Source organism: Agelaius phoeniceus, chromosome 1 (assembly GCF_051311805.1).
Source record: "Agelaius phoeniceus isolate bAgePho1 chromosome 1, bAgePho1.hap1, whole genome shotgun sequence".
In the NCBI taxonomy this organism is placed as follows: Eukaryota; Metazoa; Chordata; class Aves; order Passeriformes; family Icteridae; genus Agelaius; species Agelaius phoeniceus.
In genome coordinates this window covers 114,046,135-114,070,449 of record NC_135265.1, presented here as the reverse complement: position 1 = coordinate 114,070,449, position 24,315 = coordinate 114,046,135, and the positions used below count along the sequence as shown (strand labels likewise).

The window sequence follows — 24,315 nt, the reverse complement described above, 5'->3', positions numbered from 1 at the left end:
CTTCAAATCTAAATTCCTTATTTTCACATCTTACAGGACATCTCAAATCTTTTTTTCTTTTTGTTCCACTCTTATTAAGTAAATATGTAAGTGGTAACTTCTGACAAAGAGTTATACTTGCAACAAAAATACCAAAATAAAATATTGTCTGGTATAATTTGAAAAATGTGTATTGCTTTTCAATCTGTCAAGATCACCTGGATACAACTGCTCTCTAAAAGTTGAGATTTTATTTATTAATTTTTGGCAGATCTATTTAGGGCTTTAGGAGGCAAGTTTTTAAATCTGTGGGTTTAATGGTTTATTGGGGTCACTACCTTTTTTGTGAACTTTTCATTAAGTGTCATTGTCAAAAATTAAAAAAGCTGTTTTGAAGAAGCAAACTTTTACGAGGTTCATAGTTTGTGAATTCACCTGCCAGAGACAGACTACCACTTTCCTTGACATCAAAACAGAACCAAATTTATACACACTTCAGACTTTGCTCACGGCTTCTTGCTCAATAAAAAAAGGGGGGAATTAAATAGTTTCCTTGTTGTACTCCCAAGGGAATCCCGCTAAGTTAAAGCACATTTTAATCTCTTGAGCCGGCAGCTTTATTAGTAAGCGTTCCCCAATCTTCAGGGAAATCTAATTTCACAAATAGATCACAGTCACTTCAAACGCAGCTTTCAGTTGCCATCCACCGGGGGACAAACGGGGAGGAGGAAGTCTGTCAGAAAAGACCCTCTCTGAGCCCAAGAGTGATTACCAGAGGTGTCTCCATCGACTGCCACCCACCTAAAGTCGATAGTACTCAGATGAGTACGCCGGTGTGGACTATATAAGAGAAGCGCATGGCCCTGAAGGGCGCATCCCCCATCTCCGGGCGCAGCACCGAGCGCCCCACTCCGCGCCCAGCGGAGCCTCCGCGGGGACACGGGCTCTGCCACGGCGGCACCGGGGCTCGCTCGGCAGCCCGCACGCACCCGGCCGCACTCGCCTCTGCCTGAAGGTAAGCGGCCGCCAGCCGGCTCTAAAGAAGGGACCTCGGCGTGGAACGAGGAGGTGCCGCTGCCCCGACAGCGAACCGCGGGTCGTTCCCCGGTTACTCCCGGGTTTGCCGTGCGCCCCGGCACGGCAGGGAGGGAGGGAGGGAGAGCCCGGAGCCGTCGGGGAAAGCCGGCTCCCTTGAGGCTCCGATTAACTCCTTCGCCCAAGAGGATTTGCAAGGCAGGCCAGCTAGAAAACAGTTTGTAAATAACAGAATTTCCCTCCCTCCCTCCCTCTTAATCCTGCCCGTTCCCTATAATTAGAATAGCTTACCTAGGGCATTAAGTGCTGCTCTCGAAGCCGCAGCCTGTGGTAATTGTTTTCGCCCTTTCTACCCTGATGTGCGGCACTTCCAGTGTAACCTGCCCCTCAGTGAACTCCATCCGACTGCCGTCCGTGCTCGCTCCCCGAGCCCCCGGTGTGGCAGTGGACAAGGCTGGCCCATCGCGGGGGCTCCGCCGGCAGAACCCGCAGAACCCGCGGGCGCGGGGACTCCGGGGCCAAAGGGAGCCGAGCAAATACCCCGCCAAACCCCGTACCGCGAACATGTGCGGCGCGCTCAAAACCCTTCCCCTAATCCGTGTCTATTAAACGCAGCCTCCGCGGAGCCGGGCGAGCGGCACCGCACGGGGCTGGCGGGGCCGGCGGGTGGCGGCCCCTCGGTGTCCCCGCTCCGCGCCCCCTCTGCCCGGCCCCGGCGTGCGGAGCGGCGGGCGGGGGTGCCCCGGGCGCGGCATGGGGGGCGGGCGGGTGGGGTGCGGGCCGGGCCCGGCGCTGACCGCCTTCGCTCTCTGCCTCCTCCCAGCGCCGCAGAGATGCGAGGGGCGAAGAAGCGGCAGGCGCTGCCCGCCATCGTGCTCCTGCTGCTGGCCTCGGCCCCGCCGCCGCCGGGCGCCGAGGGCAGGGACGTGCCCGCCGCCGGAGCCGAGCGGGGGGCGCTCCTCGACATCCTCCTGCAAGCCCTGGGCGACGACGGCCGCCCGCTGCCGCCCCGCCCGCCGCGGAGGGAGCGGGTGATCTCCCGGCGCTACAGCGGCGGCGGTGCCCCTCCGACAGACCCCCGCGCCGCCGCCGCCGCCGCCCCGCCGCCCCCGCGGCTCTTCGCCGCCGCCCGGCACGGAGGTAAGAGACAGGAGCCTGGGATGCAGCCCCCTCGGATCCCGTCCCTGCCGCTGCCTCCGGCGGCCGAGCCCGACGGCTCCTTTGCCGGAGCACCCCGCTGCGGGAGGGACGGAGGGAGCGGGCGGGAGGAAAGCGGGTCGGGGATGCTCTCCCACTCCCCGGGGCAGCCACGGCGGGGGCTCTGCTGAGCTCGAGCACCGCTGAGGGCAGCACAGCCCAGCCCCGCTCCCCGGCTGGAGCTGTGGGGGATCCGAGACCGAAGGGAGGACAGGGTCACCGGGGCTTCGGCACCTTCGGCCGGGGAGTCAGCTGCGACCACCACTGATCTACAGCCCCTCAGAGCAAGGCTTCCAACTTCCCTATGCTGCAGCGCAGCACTGGGGGAGCCCTGTTTCTCCCCAGTCTTAGGAGAGTTGCTCTGACAGGCACAAAGAGAATAAATGACCAATTTGAGCGACAGCTCTCTGGATGTACTCCTTTAAACTTCCTCTCCAACTTTGCTAGTTCCCATGTGATGCACTTCTCTAGTTTCTCAGGACAGGTGCAAAAGATCCAGACAGAGTTGGGCATGGGGCTTATCTCACCTTTCGGAGGATGCTCAGACGGGCAGGGAGCACTGGCACGGGCCAGGCCTGGCAGGGACAGCAGGGACAGTTCAGGACCAAGCACAGCTGCCTGGTGATACTCACACAGCTCAGGGCCAAGCACAGCTGGCTGGTGATACTCACACAGCTCAGGGCCAAGCACAGCTGCCTGGTGATACTCACACAGCTCAGGGCCAAGCACAGCTGGCTGGTGATACTCACACAGCTCAGGGCCAAGCACAGCTGCCTGGTGATACTCACACAGCTCAGGGCCAAGCACAGCTGCCTGGTGATAGTCCCACTGTCCTTGCCCAGGAGACTGACACTGCTAGGCTTGATGCAGAGCCGTGCAAAAGCATTTCCTCCTGGAGTGGAGCTGCCTGAGGAGTTTGTGTGAGTTAGGATGGTGCAGTGCCACAAAAAAAGGAGAGTCTAGTGACTGTCCCTGGCTGTGGCCCACTAATATTTTTCTCTTGTTGCCTGCCACAGAGCTTGCTGGAGAGAAGCCAAACTGAGGAAACCCAAGGAAGTTCAGTTTCTTAGGGATTTGTGTCCCTGGAGAGCGCCCTTGTGGCTGATGGCTGGTAATGGGTGAAGCTGAGATGCAGCCCTCCTCAAGTCTCACTGGTAGACTTACTCTTTTCTGTTCAGTAGCCTGTTTTAAATGAAATTAAGCTCCATTTTCGAAAAAATTGAAGTTGGGTGACAGATTGAGAAGTTAATAGGCGAATAACTGATTGGTAGGGCCACACTTGCTCAGGGAGATTGCTGCACATTCTAAGGGAACTGGGCTAAAATTTATCCATCAAAAAGTAAACAATGCTCTGGCCATGGAAGCTTCTTAGCCTGGTCTGCTCCAGGTATTGAACCTGGGGTTCAATACCCCGTCTGTAAGGGGTTGTAATGTCCCAGTGAGCTTCCAGATATTCTTGCTTTTTCAGATATAAGGTCTCTGGTAGTTATGGAAAGGCAGCCCAAACCAGATTGCCACGGATTTGTGTGCTGACTGGAGAAGATGCTGCAGGTTATCAGCATGACTGGTCATATCTGTTTATTTACTGTGGTCATATCTGTTTATGTGCTGTGGACAAGATCACAGCCCAAGAAAAAGAAAGTAAAATGTTTTTTCAAGGCAGAGTACATGAAGTCTTACATTCTTCTTTTCAAGAGAACGAAAGATAGAGTAGTATAAACCTGAGAATTAGTCTCAGGTTTATATTTTGCCGTAATTATTGCAAGAATTACTATTATCAGGTGGTTTAAGAAAAAAATTCTGTTTCGAACAAGTCTCTCCCATTAGAGATATTTGCTCTTAACGAAATAATTCTATTTATCTATAGAAAGTAGAAATATTTCATAATATTTATATAACTGTGAAGGGGAATTTTCTTAAACACATCAGTATTATACACAGTAAGATGGTGTTTTCTGTTAGTTATTACTTTTAGTAACTATGTTGTACACAAAAGGAACAGATGAACATTCTTAGAGAAATTCTCCAGTTGTCCCTGACATAGGTACAGTGTCTTAGGGGCAGCCACAAAGGTAGCTGTCTCTCTAGCCTAGAAAGAGCATTCTACAGTTTAAATAATAGTCCCATTTTTATATTCACCTCATTTTTTGTTACCAATACCAAGGATACAAATTAGTACCTGTCATGATGGTGTGTACTTGTTTTTTGGGATAGAGGACTGTGACAAAGCTTTTCTTACAAGTAATTAACTCATTTTTATAACTCCTGTCACCAACACATTAATGGCAGCTTTTTATTCCAGCTGGTAGTACCTGATCATCAGCTGAACAGAAGGCTTATCTTCCCCTCAGACAGGAAAGTTGTTGCATTCAGTTGAGTATTCAGCCAAGCATTTGAAACTGGAGTTATGTACTTTGATTGTCTGTAGCTGCTGAAAATCAAACCCAAGTGTCTGATTTAAAAGGCAATTGAGCAGCTAATTACTTTTGTTTGAAACAAAAAGCATCTGGAATAGTGCTGTATACGGAATAGAGAATGCAAGACAAATGATTTCTGTGTGTTTTCTCTTCTTTTTTTTTTTTTTTTTTTTTTTTTTTCCTGAGGATGCTACTCTGTATTATCAATGAGTTGAATAGCAGGAGGACTGAAATGTGCTTCCTCCCCTGTTATCTCATTCCCTCACTCTCAGGACTCTCTCCAGCTTTAGTCTAGCCTCTCACTGAGCTGCACCTCCACACTCACCTTTCTTTTATTTCATTTAGGGGCTTGGTTAACTATTTGTATTGTGAGAAAGCTGACCTGGAGTACCACTGGGTGAATTCTAGGGGCAGCACAGGGCAAGTGGCTACAGCACATGTCCAGGGGTGAGCTTTGAGAGAGGATAGGACCTCCTCCTTAGATTGATGGGCTCCTGCTCATTTAGCTGAGGCTGTAATGGAAAAGCACAGCATCCACAGGGCACCTTGATGAGGCAGGAAAAAGAAGAGTGAAACCCTTACCTGTCAGCCATTGTATGTGTACCACTCAGTTCAGATGCATAAAGGGGATATAAAAGCAAGAGTGGTTTTGTTCTGTGATATCCCATCTGGATGTGGCTTGCAGGTGGTTCATGGACAGCTCCCAGGCCAGAGCTATGCCATGGGAATAAGAGTTGTGCTCTACTTCCTGTGATTTTGTCACAGAGCAAAGGGGCAAACCTGAAATAGAGTGGACACTCAAACCTGCTCAGCTGTATGGGACAGTGTGATGCTGTGAGCTGCCTGGAAAGGACTCTTTAGGTCTTTCTTGCCCCTTAATAACCAGGGTTGTATTCCATGTCATGTGCTTCTTAACCATTAGAAAATTTGTGTCATGGTTCCTGTATGACCCAGGACACTTACAAATGCAATAGAAATACCAGTTTCACCAACACTTTAGCTGTCTTAACTTCTTATCTCTTTTATCCCTACATGTTCAAAAGTCTTATCTCACACAGATCTGTCCCTGTTTTTCTTGGTGACCTGATTAATGAGAATGAGCACTTACTCTGAACAGTACCTTTAGAAGAAATTCCAACTACCCAAAAAGCAAGCTTCATTTTTTCTAGGACTCCTGGTAGGATGTCACTAAAAATACAAGTTGTTCCTTAGAGTTATTATATCTAGTAGGATTAAAATTTCTGTCATAACATCCTTTACTTGCCTGATTTCCATGAAGTTTTTATGCTTGAGTGTGATTTTATATTTTTCACTAAGAAGTGTCTTAAAGTTTTTTAATCTTAGTGATGAAAGCTCTTCAATTGGTAATCTTTTTTATAACTATCCCCTACTTCTGATGCATAACTGTGGTCAGCTTTTTGTATGAAGAAAGCATGTATTTTCACAAAGAGAAGATTCAGCTTCAGGTTATTTTTGGATGTCACGTCAAGGGAACTAGAATAGTTTGTCATTGTTCTTCGATTTTCTTTGTTAGATTTTTCCAAACACTTTCTTCAAAACCAGAATAGCTTCCACATAATTAGATTTAAAGAATCTTGAGAAATAAAAACATCTGCTTTGACTATTCTTTCCTTACATATTGCCCACCACAGTGGAGAAAGGAGCTATCTGAACTTACAAGAGTTAGGGGGCTGAAATTTCCCTTTTGTCGTGGGAGACCAACAAGACATTTTAAAACATTTTGAGTAGTCATTTGTCAAGCATGAAGGAATGAAGACAAATATTGCTCTGAGTTTAAGAGCATGTTCAAATTAGCCTCCTGAGCATATCTACCTCAGATTTAGAATAACATATCAGAGAAGAAAATTTGGTCCTCAAAATATTTAAACTTTGAGGTTGCACTTATAAGTTCAGTTTTATGCCAAAATTTCTTACACATCAGCAGCAGAAAAAGTTGTGCTATGACATAGTGCTAGTTTAAACATTATGCATCATGAATTAGGTTTGAAAAATATGTTTGAGTTTTATTTTAGTTTATGGTTAAATCAAACCCCTATATCCTATGTAAGGCATAAGAAAAGTTATGGTTTTTTTCCTCACTTAAAGAAATCTCCTGTAATGATAATTTCTCCTGTAGTGATAATTACAGCTGGAAGTCCCTAATTCTGAAAGACCTGCTGTGCCTAGTACTAAACTACTTCAGTGAATGTAATTACAGATCTGGAATAAAAAAAGGAGACCATTGAGGAATGTAAACTTTGTCTCTAAGAAATTAAAATATATGATATGACATAACACAGTGTTCTTTGTAATACTTAAGCCTCATCTGATTATTATTCCTGTTAATAAACTAGTGCCTTTTTTTTTTTTTTTTTTGTACTGTGTTAATAGGAATTGCTGGGCATTCAGGAGACTTAGAAGCTTAGAAGAAGATGAAAGTTAATAAAAAATTACAGAGGGTTTGGTGGAAAGAACCATTATCTCTGCTTGTACCATGGTTAGGTGTCAGTTCCACCCAAAAATACCAGTGGGCAGGATAGATTTTCATTTCCTTTGATGAAAGGAAGTCCCAAACACTGCAGAGATTGTCTGTTCCTTCAGTTCTGCACAGTGCTTGGACCAATCATGGTTATGATGGCTTTGCCATCAGTCACACCACTGCTACATTCCTGTCCCTGCCTGCTTGGGGTTTTAGGTGAATTGTGCAATATGACTTTTAACAGCAGTACTCTGTGCTTGGCAAACAGAACTGCCACTGTAGAGCCAGGCCACTGAACAAAAGGCATCTGAAATCTAGGATGAGACAGAAGTCTTCCATATTGTGGTGGAGAATATCAAGCCCATGCACCAACCCTAAGTGCTGATGAGGGAGTGAGCAAAGATAAAATGTAGTTGTTGCATACATGGAGACCCAAAATATAGTGAAGTATAGAGCAGTGCTTCAAATGAAGTGGTCTCCAAGGGGCTTTGCTCTCACTCCCATTAATCCCAGTGAAGGATATCTGAGACATTGTGCTGTCCTGGCACAAAAAGGGAGAAGCCCTGTTGAACTGCAGTACCCTGAGCAGCAAACATTTCAGAGTGCACTGTGCTGTCCCGGGAGCAAGATAGGATGTCAGCATATGGAAAAGCTTTTCTGTTGAGCTATTGCTTTGATAAATATGAGGAGGTCTTCTGGGTTTTGTTTTAGTCCTATTTAATATTTTTATAGGACTTTTATTCAGCACGACAAGACACCCTATACTAGTGTGTGCAGCTCTGGCCCCAAAAAAGTGAATGTCAGAATTTTCAATGTATTACACCAGGACTGGCTCTGAAGTACACCAGAACTTCTCCAATATGCAGCAAAGTGAATAGCAAAGAAAACAGAAGTTTTGTTTCAAAGTAGATCTGCATGCATTACCATCTGTAATTGAGGAGCAGCATGAATTTTGTATAAGCCTAGCTTGGCCCTGAGCCTGTGAGCAAACTGAAGAGCTGATATATATATATATATGTGTGTGTGTGTGTGTGTGTGTGTGAGTGTTTTTTCCTTTACACTATGCACAATTTGATTTTTCTATTTTTTCTATCAAGAAAGAATGGCAGGTCTCTGTGTTTTTGTGGTTTGTTATTTCAGGTGTTAGTCTGCCAGGGAAAGCCTGTGAGAGGTGGGAGAAAGGCAGTGCACAGGTATAAGGCTTTGTAATACATTTATTGTTTGATAAGTAGCCTCTAGCCTTGAAAGTACACTACTTCAAGTGTGGAGATGATGCTTTTTTAATAAGCATGTATACAGGGAAAAGGATATAAAAAGAGAACTATACATACATCCATACATCTAGGCACACAGACTTCTCTTTTAATTAATAAGGTTTGAGGGCAATGTGCATGAGAATGATGTGATGTTTTAAATCACCCACATGTGATTTAAGAGATATAATTCACCAATGTGAATTATAAAGGCTTATGTTTTCCAAAGTGCTAACACAGCGTAAAAATAATTGCAAAGTAGTCGTCGCTGTGGAAAGCTATAAACAAAGCTTCATAACCAATGAGATGCCCAAGAAAGATGCACCATCTACAGAAAGAGCCACTGAGAGGCTGGAGAGAGAAAGGGGTGACTGGTTCCATGCCTAAAGTATACGTAAGGCCACTGTCTGCATTGAGATCATTTTATTCTTAAAGAAGATCTCTCCAAGTCACTTAAAAGTAGTTTTTGCAAGGGGAAAATATCCCCCTTATTAACACCTGTTTTCTAGAAAAATAAAATTTTCAGTGGTTTATCAAGTACATTTCACAGAAGTAAAAATACCCCAAAACTGAAATGGAATGTTATCCTATATTACTAATTTGTAAGACTTGTTTTAAAACATACCAAAAAAGTACACTTTAAAAGTCATGGTAAATATCTTCTTTGTTGTTACATGCATTCAGATGACATTGTACTGAAAAAAAAAGAAAACAGTTCAGTTGTTTGCTTATGTTTGGTTTTGGTGGTTGATGGTTAGGCCTTTCTATTCAATTTAAGGATGAGTGCTTCATTTTGTCTCTTCTGAATTAGAGGTTACTACTTTTGTGTAAGTCCTAGAGGCTATTTACTCAAGTTTTCTGGGGTTTTAATGTTGGCCAATTGGAAAACAGTTGCTCTAGTGAGGGGTTTAATTGACTATTGATTACATACTGAAGGCACAACTCTTTAGGTTATAAACAAGATTTAACACATGAAGGATCCAAGCATTTGATTGATTAGTGGCCATTTTGATATTATCCTATGTTTTATCATGTCTGCTTGTGCAAAAAAATCATTGATGTGCAGTGCTCCACTGATTTTACCAAAACACTGCTTAAAAACGTGTTTGTTTAGTATGGGCTTTAACACCAGTGAAAAATACTGTTTGGAGTTACAAATTGTGGCTACTATTTGATCCTAATTCTTTGTTTCTAAAGACAGAGTCAAAATGTATGTAGCCAAGCAAAAACCACTCATGGTAAAGGCACAATTTTGAATGCTAAGAATAGGTAAACTTCTTTTGTAAGTGTCTTGCTGTTGTTGTTTTTTTAAAGTCTAGTACGTTTTTATTTCTCAATTCCAGTTAGTTGGTTCTATTGCATTTTAATATGTGTTGTCTTACTACATGGTTTGAAATCTGTGTCTTTGGCTTAAAGAAAAACATTTAAAGTTACATCAGTAAAGCAATTATTGTCATGTTCCTTGCAGATTTTAGACAGCATCCTGAGTGACATAGCACAGCTCTAATTAAGGCTTTGATACTCAAATTATTTTCTCCTTTTTTACTCAAGCCTGTAAAATAAATGAAAAGCAAAATAAAACCCTACTGGAAAACAGATAATTTTTCTTCCTTAACCTGTGCTGTTTATGATGACTTTGAAATGAAGTGTTAGAAAATACATCCTTGTCAGTATATGTGGCAGTAGTGGATGTATGCCCTGGATTAGTAAAACCCTTAAATCCCATTGGATTAAAATAAGTAAGGAGATGGCTGTGATGTTATTACTCTAATCATGATAGAGTAATTACTTCTTAGTGTGTTAATCACACAGCATGCCTAATACATGAGAGACTTCTCTGCTGTCACAGAAATTTCAATTTAGGAAATTTAGGAAAAAGATTTTCAGAACTTGTCTTTTACACAGCAAATGAAAAGTGATGACTGAGACATACTAATTAGAGGGTTTCTTGTGGCCTTCAGGGAAACCTTCTGTGTCAGAAGGCAATCTAGAGCAAGCTAATTGCCTGCATTTGATACTAGGCACCCAAAGTTTGAATGGACCTCTTGGTCACTAGTAAATCAGCAAAGTACCACAATTTGGGCTTCCCATTATTATAGGATCAAATTCCATGTTTGTATATGAAGATAACATATACAGATTTCCCCCTTTATTCAGTACCAAGTCACTTTTCTAGATATCAGACAACTTTCATTCTTTCAAGAAAGGGATTACTAGAAAATAAATCATTTGTGTGGATAAGACTGGCAAAGGTACTGCAAATTTACACTCATATCTGCTTCTCCTGAACAGGGTGGCTCCACATTACCTACATGATGGAGTCACTCCATGCATGGATGTGTGATTCAGCTGCATGGGGATATGGAGGATCACTTATGTAAGATGCAGTCAGGGCTTTAAAAATCCTTGAAAGAAATCCAAACTACACATTTATACTGAAGTCCACTGTCCCAGAACTGAGCAGCACCTCCAGAAAAGCCCTCTTTACTCTTGGCTGGGGTAGCTGTTTCTTTCCTGTCAGAGCAAGGAGTGAGAGAAAGGGAAAATCTGGAGATTAAGTATTACAAATATGTTGAGTGTAATCTTAGAATAAATAGAAAACTTCTCAAGTATTAGGGGGAGGCACTTTTTCTGCATTTACACTCTATCTCAGAATGCCAGGATAACAGTGACAGTGGTATAAAAAATCAGGGAAATATTAAAGTTGCTCAGTCACAAACTATAGAAAGTATTTTCTGCTTTTTAATTTAAGGTTAGCTCTTTCTGCTCAGCACCTTTTGGCCCACTGAAATGTATGTTTGCATGTATATTACACCTGTTTATGAAGATCAAACCTCCAATATTAGTATGTTAAACTAGCTCACTATCTTTGATTCATTTATATGTAACACTCACATAAGATATTTTGATCTTAGTTATGCTTTATCAGCGGTCTCCTTATGTAATTATGATAGGGTAAAATGACCTTAGCCTGAGTATAAACCCGACATATGATCCCTGGAAACATCTTGAAAGTAGTAGTTCAGAATAAAGTATCTATGATGGAGAAATGGTATGTTATAAATCCACCTGTGACAGTTCTGTATCTTTTCAAATTCGGAAAAAAATAGAAACATTTCTAAAATAAGCACAGGAAATGTAAAGTACAGTTAAACATTACCATTTGCACAGCAATCAACCTGGAGCCTATTCATATTTAGAAAAAGAGCAGGGTCTAATTAAGCTCTGGCAAACTCGATTCTATTTCCTTTCACACCAACAGAGTTTGCTGTGTTTGTTAGTGCTGAGTTTGGCTTGCATGCAGTAAAGCACATGTCATCAGTTTTCATTCAGTCAATTCAACTAGTTCATATATTGCCTTTGATGTATTGCAGCTGTTCTTGTGTTTAATTTATGCAAATATTCCAAAATCTACATTTATTAGCAGCCATGATAGCTAAACCAGAGTGCTTTGCATAGAGTCCTGCAGAATTGCACAAAGTGAATTTCCTCTTAATACTTACAGATATGTAGTGTCTGTATCTTATCCTGTGAGTGGTTTTGCCTTCAGTCAGGAGCCCTCCAATAACTTTCCAGGCATAATTTGGAGTCTCTTGATTCATCTGAAATATCATCTGAAATATCTTGATAGTTTAGTGATCCTGAAGGGCAAATAGACAAATTAATGAAAATTGTTTTCTGTTATAGAAAAAAATAGAATTTTTTTCAATAGATCAATTTCAATTCTATAGAATTGAATAGGGAAAGATAGCTTCAGTAAATAATGCCTTGAATAGTTCTACCAGTCTTTTCTATGTGCCTCATTATTTTCAGTGAATTATCCTTTGTAAGTTTAATGAACAATTAGCATTGTAATACATATTTCCTCTTGGAAAGGAATATTGTACATATGTTCAGCTTAATATTCAAAATAGCAAGGGTTTCAAAATACCCACATTTTCTCATTTCAACTGTTTGAGGAATATGCCATTCTGTTTATTAGATTTTTTTTTAGAGAGGGATCTTTTGCTTAAACTCATCCATCAGATCAGTAATAGTTTTGAGATTTTTTTTCTTTACTTTTCAAAATAAATATGTATTTTAGTGTTTTACATGTTCACATCTCTGGCAGAGGAGAAAAAAAAATGATGAAGTATGCACAGAGTATGTTAACCTAGATCTTTATCCTTTCTAATTTTAACTGTTTTCTGAAGTGATTGTTAATAGTAATAGCAGAAAAGTAACCACATACTCTACAATTGGCTTATTTCTTGATCCCAGAGCATTTTCTGATGGAAACAGGGATTTGCTGAGAGGGGAAAAAAAAGAAATCCATCCTTCTTAATGTTCTTTTGCCAAGCTAATATAAGGGTCTCCACAGGCAAGGATTAACTAATACAAATATGCTTTCTGAGCAGCTATTGAAGAATTACTAATAAACATAATTACAGCTGAGTTCAAGGTATCCAACCTTGTAAATATATCCTGGTATAATTTCATTACGCTTGGCTGAAGCCCTAGAAGAAGCCAATGCTTCAATCTCTTTGTTAAGTCTTAATGAATTATTGGAAAGTGGCTGATTAAAAAGCATTGAATCAGAAGAGGCTGCTGCATTCTAAATGTTGCTCTCTTTGATGTTGTTTACCTCCCAAGTTGACTCATTTCCTTGGCCAAAAATCTCTGCATGTGAAGGTCTGAGCCTACTTTTTTGGACCATTATATCGTGTTTGGAAGATAAATGGGGTGGGTAGCTGTTTGTTGAACATTGTAAGTGCTCAGTGGAACTCACAGCTTAGAATAGAATTCTCGCCAGAAGTGGGGCACAACTATATGGTAGCTAAAGGGGATACAATGAAATAAGTGAGATACCCAACCAGACCTTTAATTTCTTCTTAGAAACCACACTTTCCATACTTATTCTTTTTTTTTTTCTTCTGTTTGGTAACCTGTTTGCTGCCAGTTTCCAGTTCTCTCTGAAATCGATGACTCTTCAGCTGCCCATGGCAGAGTCTCTAATGTGAAAATATCTGTTTGTGACACTGAAGTCACTGTGAGGCACTGGGGAAGAGCTGTGGCCTAGACTATGTACCAGCATATACTTGTGGAGAGCTCCAGATTTTTGTTATTCAGAAAACAGCAGAGGCATAAGGGATGAGGATTTGAGTGCATCTTGAGATTGGACTCAGATCCTTGACAGTCTGAACGTATTTAAAGATGTGGATGAAGTTTGAATAATTGGTGGTCCCTTCACAATGTCTTAGCATTGTCCATTACATCCTGCAGCACACATAGGAGGCAATCCCTCTGTGAGCCTTCACATTTCCCAGCAGATCAGTTCCACACTGCATTGTTGGTTAAAGTAGACTCAAGTAAGTGCAGTGTTTAACTGCATCCTGGTTCTTTTCATCCCCAATAAATTCGTCTCATCCAAAGTTCTTCTCATTGCATGCATCCCCTACAATAACATAGAAGGTGTCATAAGGTTCCCCACTCAGACAATGGTTGACAAACACTCTGTTCAGATTGTGTGGAATTTTTCAGTTGAACCTGTCTTCAGCCTCTGCTGTCTTAGAGTGGAGATGGGGGCTAAGAGGTTGGCATGTTTGGACTGAGGCTCTTTAGGGGTGACCTTGCACTTTGATTAAATTATTAAGCATGGCCTGCACAGATAGAAGTGACCCAGAGTACATGGGTTTAGACCTTCTGAGGTATCTCACTGGTACACATCCTGGAAGGATACTCAGTTGTACGTCTTCTGAAATATCACAGAAGAAGCACCAGAGCAGACTATGCTTCTACCTCAGTCACAATAGCCTAAGGATTATTTCAAATTAACCATATAGGTTTAATTTGAAGAGGCAAGTATACAGACTAAGGATATTTGAAGCATGGTAATGAGGAATGTAGCTCAGGCCTAGTAATTTACTCTTTCTCATAAGGGTATGGTAAATATTCAGAAGGTGAAATAGAGGAGGAAATACCATGAAAAATAGAGGAGGAAATACCATGAAAGCTGATTTTGCCAGATGGGTAAAGACTTATTAATGCTGGTAGAATCTCCAGCTGGGAAAATCCATGGTTGTTATGGACTCTGTGCCACCAGTACAGAAAAAAGGGTTGGCTCAGAAAAGAGAATCTGGCTCAAAGAACTTAAAATAAATATCAGATGTCAGAGCTGTGACTTAATTGTTTAGCTAAGTAGATCATGTGAATTACACACAGATTGAGGACCTGGTTTTGCTCCTGTTGAAATCAAGGAGAACAGAATCAGGGCATAGTCTCCTTCCAGCGTTTTTCAGTCCTCAAAAATGTGTTTGAGAGTACACCAGCTCCTAGATTAATTGTACCAGCCAGAAATCCAGAGAGCTGCTTCTACACAACTGCTTTGTGGTTTATTGCTGTAAACATAAGCTAAGACTCTAAACAGAACCTATTTTCTTAGTTGCTCTTGGTTTTTATTCCAACAAAAACAACAGATTCTGTCATTAAGGACCACAATTGCAACTCCTGGTTCAGACAGTGGTTTTTGACAGTCTCAAAGAGATACATTGAGATGTACACTTATTTTCCTCCCCTTTTTGTAGTCTTGCATTACAGCTCTTCCAGTCTTATAATTAGACCTGTGCCACAGACATTAGTGTATGAATATCCCCTTGGGAAACTGTAGTTTTGAAAAACTTATAACTACATAGAGATATTTTTTTCTTGTAATGAACATCTAAGAGATGCTTGTTACTTTTATGAATAAAGGGAGAATCTTTTTTAAATCACACCACTTTCAATCTTACACTAATGAATGCTTCCTTTAGTATTTTTAAATTCTCTATTAAAAATTAAAAAACAAAACAAACCAAACCCATATTTAATTATGAAGGCCTTATAAGAGTGAGGAAAATATCTAAAGAAGGACATTAGCACCTGAAAACTTGAAAGGAATTTTTTGTTACAACCAAAATTAAATTATCTGGAGCTGGCTGACAATCTTACATTCAGGAAGAATAGGATTGTTTTGGGAGAAGGCTTCTCATGTACAATTGAAACACATTTCCATTCTGTGTCTAAGATCCTTCACATAGTACTAGTGACAAGGAGAAATACTGGGAGACGTGTGACAAAAAAAAAATATTTGGAAACTTCTACAGCCAATTTATAGACTGACATATATTTGTACAAATTGTGTCTGGATGATGAATGACTTGGTACAGCATGTAACTGATACATTGTAAAGGAACAGAGAGAAATTATTTAGTATCATATTTCTAGACATACTTGGAAGATGCTTTGGGAAATATTCTGATTTAGATAGGGCTGTTCTTATGTGCTGGTTTCTGCATTCATACTGCAGCTAGGGCTCAGCTTCTTCAAGTTTGTGATGATGATAATGCCATTACAGTAGTCTTTTAATCAGAACTGAGCTGTGATTTCTTTTTCTGAGAAATGGAATTACGGTGTCTAAGCACTTAGTGAGCAATTATGTTTCCTTCATAAATGGTGAATTAAAGAAAAATCCAAGTTTGAGGGGGAGAGGAGAAACATAATATTCCCAGTGTTGAAAAATGTGTATAGTCGACAGCAGGAGAAGCTATTCCACCCCATTCCCAGTCCACCTATCCTGACACTTCAGACACGATCAAATGTTTCTTCTGTAGCTTGAGTGGGTTAGCTCCCTCCAGCTTCAGGTTATGTCCTTCCCACAGTCCAGAGCCCAGTCTTGGAGGAGCCAACTTTAGGGATAATCTGTTGCCCTTAAGAGGATGTTGAACTGGTGGCTGGCAAGCCCTTTCAGGCCGTAAATAGTCATTGCTGTGCTGAGGTGGGAAGGCCTCCCTGGAATTACTGTTCATGCTGTTAGTCGTCTTCATAGCAGCCATTGCTAACTATTCCTGTCACTCTCTGCCCCCACTTGCAGCTCTGCAGAGTCCAGACAAGGTACAGAGGCCAAGCAGAATGCAAGGGAGGGGAGAAGGCAAAGGGAATGGCTTGGCAAGGGGAGGGTAGATGCAGGGAGGAGTGGGAGAAGTATCTGTCTGGATCCTTACCATGGATGTGAACAGATCTGTATCATCCTCCCCTGACTGAAAATCAACCTTTTCTGCTTCTAAGGCTACTGACGGGCCTTGGTTAAATAAAGTTGTCCTCCACAGCTTCTGAAGGATTGACCTCCGTGTGAGTAAAGGTGGGAAGGTGTTTTGTATCCATTGAAAGTGCTCCAAGTGATGATAAGATGAACACCAAATACTCCTATACCTGTTTCTCCTAGTTTTGTTCTCTTACATCTGGATGAATTTTCCAGCCTCTGCCCTTGCACTGTCACAGGTGCTTTTACTTTTGAACAGCATGGTGATGTGGATCACAGAGAGTGGGAAACTGAGAGTACATGAACAGTTGTGGTATCTCCAGGATTTTTCTAGGAGTTCAAGTCAGAAAGCTGGGAAAGGATAGGACTTCTGTATTCTTTCCAGTTAGCAGCATAATCAAATGAAAAAGCAAAGTCAAGTAAAATCAGTATGTGTTTGCTTTGTTTACTCTTACTGATCTGATTTTGTAAAAGGTTTTATTGAAAAATTGATTTCACCTGAAACATAGGAAAACCTGGAGACAAAAGTTTGTCTCAGAGAACTTTGTGTCACTTCTCCTTCCTGCACTTGCATGAAGGAAGGCAGGTTTCCCCAGTCCATCCCATGTTGTGCTGGGGATGGACTGTGCTTGCAAGACTGCCACGATCCTAGCTGCAATAGCACAGCATCCCTGGCCGGGGCAATCTGCTCTCAGTATGTCCTGTGATGTTTGATAGAGAGGTACAAGGATTACAGGACTGAAGGTCTTGCTTTTTAAAAAAAAGGCTTCATTCATTTTCTACCTCAGATGAATGGAGAAAAAACTGCAGCAGTGAAGAAAATTTAGAATACAAATGAGCATAAATTTAGAACATAAATTTAGAATAGAAATGAGCACATAACGCCTTCTGAGACAGCAGCACAATTATGGCTCTGGTGCTTCAGAAAGAGAAACTTGAAAAAATGGATTGCTTTAAAAGTTATCTGTCTCATGATGTACACCAAAGTTCATTTGCTTTTCCAAAAACAGTGATGTTTTACAGTTTGAAACATCCAAAAAGGGCCTGAATAACAGGCAGTTTTTTTTCATAAGACCTACCACTTTATCAGTAGGATGTTACTTACAGATTTGATGGAAATGTGGCAAGGAGCTTGAGACATTTAATTTCTAATCCCAGGTACATTTTCACATGTAGTAGCAAGTAAACTGAATTAATTCAGAACCTGACTCCATTTAGTGACTTGCAGTAAACAAAAAATGGAGGATTTAGGGATAAAACACAGTGACAGATAAATCCAGTTCTTCTCAAGGATTAAGAACATGTTTTGGTTCATGGTTTACAAGCTTGCATTGTTTTTAGGTAAGATGTAGGGTGTGATCAGAAGCACTCTAGGAGAGAGGTAGGAGTAGGGATTTAAGGGGAAATCACACCTCTTATGCCATGATCCAATGGGGATGAGAGAACATAAATTGGTAAATAAATTAAAATTGGTATTTCACATTTAGAATAATTTGGTTGAAGCCTATTGGATTTATTGAATCCAGCTATCAGATATTTCAGGAAGCACATCCAAGAATCTTGTTCATAACCTTTTTCAATAAATGGAATGTGCCTAGCTAATGTAAGACTTCTCTTGCCTGTGTATCAGTTATTAGAGATAAATAAGTACCTCTTTATTCTTGAGGAAAGATCTGAGTCACGTCTTTTGTGTTACTATTTATATTATAGTATGTACAGAATTTTCCGTACTATTTTTAACAGTGTTCCTAAAATTTACTGCCCCATTGCTCAAATAAATTTTATAAATCCAACTGAAACTAAGTGTCTCACATTTGTCATTTTTTTTCTTGGTATCCACCTGAAGGTCTCTGTAATAATGATAAAGCTGAAAACTACTTGAGTAAAAAATGTCTTCCATAATTCTCTTGCAATTACATGAATGGGGAGCTGATGAACAAGAGAGTATACAGCCGTCAGTAAAAGTAGAATTTTACTCTGGTCGCTGTAAAAAGGCAGCATTTCATATTAAATTTCAAGATTATTTTCAGAAATCTTAAAAAAAAAAAAAAGAATATTCCATTCCAAGCAAAAGGTGAATAGTGAGAAATTTGCTATACTTCAAATCTATTCTCACCTGTAGTGTGCAGGGGTCAATCCATCAAACAAATTTTATGAGGCCATGTAAACATAGATCTACAGACAAAAATCTAAGCATGCAGAACTAGGAAAGCTGTGTGCCTTTGCTCTTTGTATGTTTTTAATGGGCTTATTTTCACATTTTACTACCATTTGTAGATGTTTTGGTGGTTTTTGTCAGTTTTGGGAATCCCACTGTACAATTATTTGCACATTTTTTAAATGCCCAATATTTGCAGTATTGCGGTTTTGGTAGAACTAAGTTGATTGTAGCTATGCTCCTGAATGCCCTGTGGATATTAATCCCCCTAGTTTTAAGGGAGCAGCTGATGTAGATAAGACTTGAAAGGGTGAGTAAGAGAGGTGGGACACACATGAGTAAACATTCTGGGATAAAAGTGAATGGTTGACTCTAGAGCGAAGAGAGGACAAAAATAGAAATCGTGACTAAATGCCAGACTGTGATTTTGGAAGCTAGTTCTTCCTTTTATACCCATCTTCAGCAGAGTTAATAAAAACACTGATTTTTTTAATGTAATAGTCTTGACAATGTGGCTGAAATGGTAAATTTCATCAACCATTATGAAAGCAGATGCTGGTACGCTTTTTCTTTGGGTGATTCCACTGTACGTCTAAACTGCCTGTTGCCACAGCCCACTTCATTACTCAGGTTTATGGTGAATGTTCCAGAATAAAACCTTAACATTTTATATATGCAAGACCACATATTCTGTTCATAACTAAAGCTGGGAGAACTTGAAGATATATCAATTAATCTGCATTTAAGAAGAGTATTATTTGCCATGTTCACATCAGAAAAATATTACTGGAATGAATACCAAGGCAAGTAAGTGTTAAGTCATTGGTTTAGGTGTCCCTAGAAGCACTGTGTCAAGCCTGGACAAATAATTAAACATGGAAGCATGTATTAGGCATGGGAGCAGAATTAGCATTTTAGGACTTGACTAATGAGGTATTATAAGATATCACAATGTGCCTTCCAATTTTTGTATAAATAAAATTTTAATGCCAAACAAAAATTTTATGGACAGCAAATAAATCCAAAGAGATTGGAGTAGTGTTTATATCTACTCTTTCAGAGGATAAATTGACCAAGTAATTAATTATGAATTCTTAATTGCACTCTACGTGTAACCCTTAAGCTCTGGAGTATACTTTGTGTTGTGGGAACTGAAAGAGATCCCATTAGGCAGGGTAATGGGAAGCCTGGTAAACTCTGCTCACAGAGCAGGAAGGCATGCATGAGTAATTTCAGCATATTCTACATTCAGTAGATGGCAGTGGTATGCAGTAATATATTAATTCCGGATTTTCTCTTGAGCAGACACTCTTGCCTCTGTGAATCCAGGCTGTGTTGATTTGGGGATTTATCTGAGGCTTCTTCTTCTCCAGAAAATACTGAGATACTAGATAATTCTTCACTTGCTAGAGTAGAAAGTGACAGAAAATGAAAAAAAAAAAAAAATTGCTAAGTTATTGTAATCTTCATTACACAGCACTTGGAGGAATCTGGTAAGTTTTGAATTTCAACAGCAATATTACATCCGAAAAGGAATGTGTCTGTCTGGAGCATTGACTCATTTTCCATCTATGTTCAGTATGTACACATCAAAGTCTCAAAACAAAAGTATTCAGTAAGCGGGAACCGTGTGTGTTACTTAACAGGAGTAGTAACACGGACTTCTCGGAATACTGCACACAAAAATAGATATTTTCCCTTGTCTAAAGGAATGCATTGCAGACCTAGTAGGGGAAAGCTGGGTATGGGAGTTGGGGTAGGGGTATATAAACAAAAAATGTTACTAAGACAATTAGAAATTATTGTAAAACTTTTAATTGCAGAAAACTGCAAGAAAAAGAACAAAGCAAAAGCAGAAATGGAGTTTATGTAGTAGAAATTGCAGATGAGTAGTCTAAGAGAATTAAAATACATCATTTATTCTAATAATTTCTAATTGTCTTAGTAACATTTTTTGTAGATATTTTCTCATATGGCAGTTATTTCTAACACAAATAATATAAAAATTTTAATGATTTATGATTGATAATGATGGAAGGAGTTGCTCCTTTTTACACAAAGGGGTTTTTTCCTTCTCTATGGGAGACTGCAGTAGGAAAAGTGTTAAATCTATTAGTCTGTGGACTGAGTTGTAATACAACCACAAATTCATCCTAAGGATTCCGAGTGCTCTTAAGGACCTTAGAATCAATTGGTGGTCCCTTAGCAGCGAATAAAAATGTCCCACTTTTTCAACAAAGTGTGTACTCTGTTTCTCTGTTGTTTCAGACACCACATGAGGAATCAGGAAAACATTTCAATCTATACTGATATGTTTATTGTGTGCAGAACAAAAAGTAATATCATTCTGGTAGCAATGGCCAAGCAGCATATAGAATATAGCATTTCAGCCTAGCCAAAGCTGCTGGAAGCCCTCAGTTTTTCAGGTAAGGTCTTTGTCCAGCCATGAGCCCAGAAGTAAGAGTTTTGTGTAATCTGGTCACAGCCAAAGTGTAAAAATGAAAGGACGAAATTAAGACCTTTTAATTGGTAGGGGAAATGAAGAAAGAAGTATATGCTAATTGATTCAACCATGCTTAAGTCATCTGCTGCTGAGTAAAACACCTATGTTTTACTCCACACCACACTGAATTATTTTCAAATAAATATTAACAATTTTTTTCTCCACTAGGATGCCTTATCTTTGCTCTTTGAACTGTTTTCTATTGTGAGCAAAACTCTTTCTAAATTTTTTTTAAACTGAGGCAGTACATCTATATCTAAAAGTTTTAGGAATAGTTATGTATGTAGATTAAATGCAGACATTTAATTTGGGACATTAAGTTTTTGAATATATATATTTTTTTTAAGCATTGTTTTTCTAGGGTTTCACTTATATTTTGGACAATCATGCTGAGGATGCTTTCATCCTGGCATTGCAATGTCATTCTATTCACTCATCTTCCCAGCATATCACTTTACTTGGGTATTATTATCTTGGCCTGGTTGAATTCCATCTCTACCACTTCAATTATTCTGGGAATGTATAAAATTCCTTATGAATTTACATTTGAAAGATTTTGTTATCATTTTTATTTCCAAACATTCTATGTTCTGTGCTAAGTAAACCATCTTGACACAGTTGAAAGTATGCAAACCTCCTCCTAGTATTTTTTCACCTTGATTGTTGCGGTAGGCAAGGGTTGCCATCTTTAGGCAAGGTGAAGAATTTGTAGAAAAGAAAAGCTCCATTCAAATAAATGTGAGTTGTCTGTGTAAGTACTCAAGACAAGTTTTGCTGACAGAGTTCCAATATTTTTGGGAGCATGAAATTTCAACCATTGCAAGTTTTATTTGTATACTATGAACCAATATAGCCTTTGTATAAGTTGAAACTTTGGAAAGTCTTTTCCTTTAAAATGTCACATTTATTTAAAACTCTGCTAAAACATACTGTGTTGTAAGCAGTTTCATGACTTGAAATGTTCTTTCTAAAAAACAAAACAAAACAAAAAAACAAAACCCACATGCTATTTTCATGCCAAAACATTTTGGAAGCCTGCATCTGGGTTCATAATAGAAGAGTCAGCTGCATCTTACTGCTGACAGTTTTCTTCTGCCATTTCACAGAGAGAACTAAGAAAATGCACAACTTTAGTGGATTGACTCTAGCTGCATGCCAGACACCCACAAATGCCACTCTATCACTCCCCTATGCAACTGGACAGGGTAGAGAAAATATAATGAAGGTTCATGAGTTGAGATAAGGACCTGGAGAGATCAATCACCAAATACTGTTATGGGCAAAACAGGCTGGAATTAGAGATACTAATTGAATTTACTGCTTAAAATCAGAGCAGGATAATGAGAAGTAAAGTAAGACCTTATAAACGCCTTCCCCCACCCCTCATTTCTTCTTAGCTCTACCTCCTTCCCCTCAGTGGCAGAGGGAGACAGGGAATGGATATTAGGTCTGTTCATTGCATGCCGTTTCTGCTGCTGTTCCAGCATCATATCCCTCCCATGGGAGACAATTCTTCATGAACTTCTCCAACTGGAGCCCGTCCCAAGGGGAACAGTCCTCTAGAAACTGCTGCTATGGGGGCCACTCTTTCATGGGGTGCAGTCCTTCAAGGACAGGCTGGTCCAGTGTGGGTCCCCATGGGGTCACAAGTCCTACCAGGCAACCTGCTCTAGAGTGGGCTTCTCTATCCATGGGTCTGCAGACCTTTGCCAGGACTCTGCTCCATCATGGGCCTACCACAGGTTCACAGCTTCCTCTCAGGCATCCACCTACCCTGGTGTGGGGTTCCTCCAGGGGCTGCAGGTGGATCTCTGCATCCCCATGGACTTCCATGGGCTGCAGGGGCAGAGCTGCCTCCCCATGGTCTGCACCACCATCTGCAGAGGAATCTCAGCTCAAGCACCATGGAGCACCTTCTCCCCTTCCTCCTCCTCCTTCTCCACTGACCTTGGTGTCTGCAGAGTTGCTCCTCTCAATGTTCTCAATCTGCTCTTCTCTGGCTGTAGTTACATCTGCACAATAACTTCTTTTTATTTTTGTCTTAAATATGTTATCACAAAGGTGTCACCACCATTTCTGATTGGCCCAGACTTGACCAGTGGAGCACTTTTGCTGTCTGATTGACACTAATTCTCTGAATAAACTAAAAATATACAAAAGTTGTCTGTTGGGAGCATAAACAAATGGAGATCTTGATTTTTTTTCTGCTTGAGGATGTGGAGGTTTTATGTTCCAAGTCAACAAACTGTTGTGTGGAGTTGGCTTATTTCAGGGCTGTGATCACAGTTCTTTTTATTTATACTCCATTAGGACATGAATGTTCCTGGCACAATTATGGTGACATGATTCAGGAGACAGTGCAAACACAGGGTAAAAATCAGCATGTGCTGTCACAACTTTGCAGTCTGAACAGACAAAACACAGAGAAACTGAAGGCACAGAAAGGTGAAAAGACCCATTGAAGGTGGAGCAACTATGTCTTAAGTTGCAAGCTGAGGACAAACCTGAGACCACACTGTAGTTTGTTTAATCTCAGAGCTTTTTGTAATTTCACCCAAATTAGTGAAAAATTAAACATTCCTGTCAGCTGCTGAGTGCTGAATAACAACTGAAAGAATAATCTTCTCGGGAATTAGCTTTACAACAGCGGCTAAATCAACTTTGGAAAGTTTATAACAAAATTTGAGAGAGGGGAGCTGGATCAGGTGTTGCTTACTGATTCCTTGCTTGGACCTAGCTAGCTCTCTCCATCATCACATTTATCCCAGCTGGGATAAAACTCAGGCAGATCTACTCACCTCTTACCTAAAGCCATGAGAATCTGAAATGTCCTAGCTTGATAGGACTAATGGTATGGATTGGTTTAGAACCAACTTTGCATTGTAAAGTTAACCATTCTGTCTGTGAAGCGGAGCTGGAAAACCCTCAAAATTTGTCTTGTCCCTAGAGTCTACCATAAATATTTCTGCCATTTTGGACAGAAGAGCCAATAGAAAATCCATCTTAGCACCACTTAATAGTTGCCCATGGCCAGTGCTGTCTGTGGAAGGACAGGCAATATTTTGTCCTGGATGAGTAAATATCGAAGGATACGCATCGAAGTCCTAATGTAGATAGGAAATAAATCCTAGAACTAATGTTATTTATGATTATAAACTGAGATTATGCCCAGAACAAACACAGAGTCAATAGCTCAAGTGCCTTTTAACCCAGATGTACTCTGTGGTGAGCAGTGCAG

The 24,315-nt window shown here is 40.6% G+C and overlaps 1 protein-coding gene across 2 annotated transcripts in view; it reads left to right on the top strand.

The window, feature by feature from the left end:
- Window positions 1-689: 689 nt before the first annotated feature.
- Window positions 690-24,315, top strand: part of ALKAL1 (ALK and LTK ligand 1) — a 36,243-nt gene continuing 12,617 nt past the window's right edge. For both annotated transcript variants that reach the window (XM_077185543.1, XM_054647809.2), the window contains exons 1-2: window positions 690-994; window positions 1,838-2,154. In XM_077185543.1, coding sequence (XP_077041658.1) covers window positions 1,848-2,154 — 307 coding nt within the window. In that variant the 5' untranslated portion in view covers window positions 690-994; window positions 1,838-1,847. The remainder of the gene's footprint in view (window positions 995-1,837; window positions 2,155-24,315) is intronic.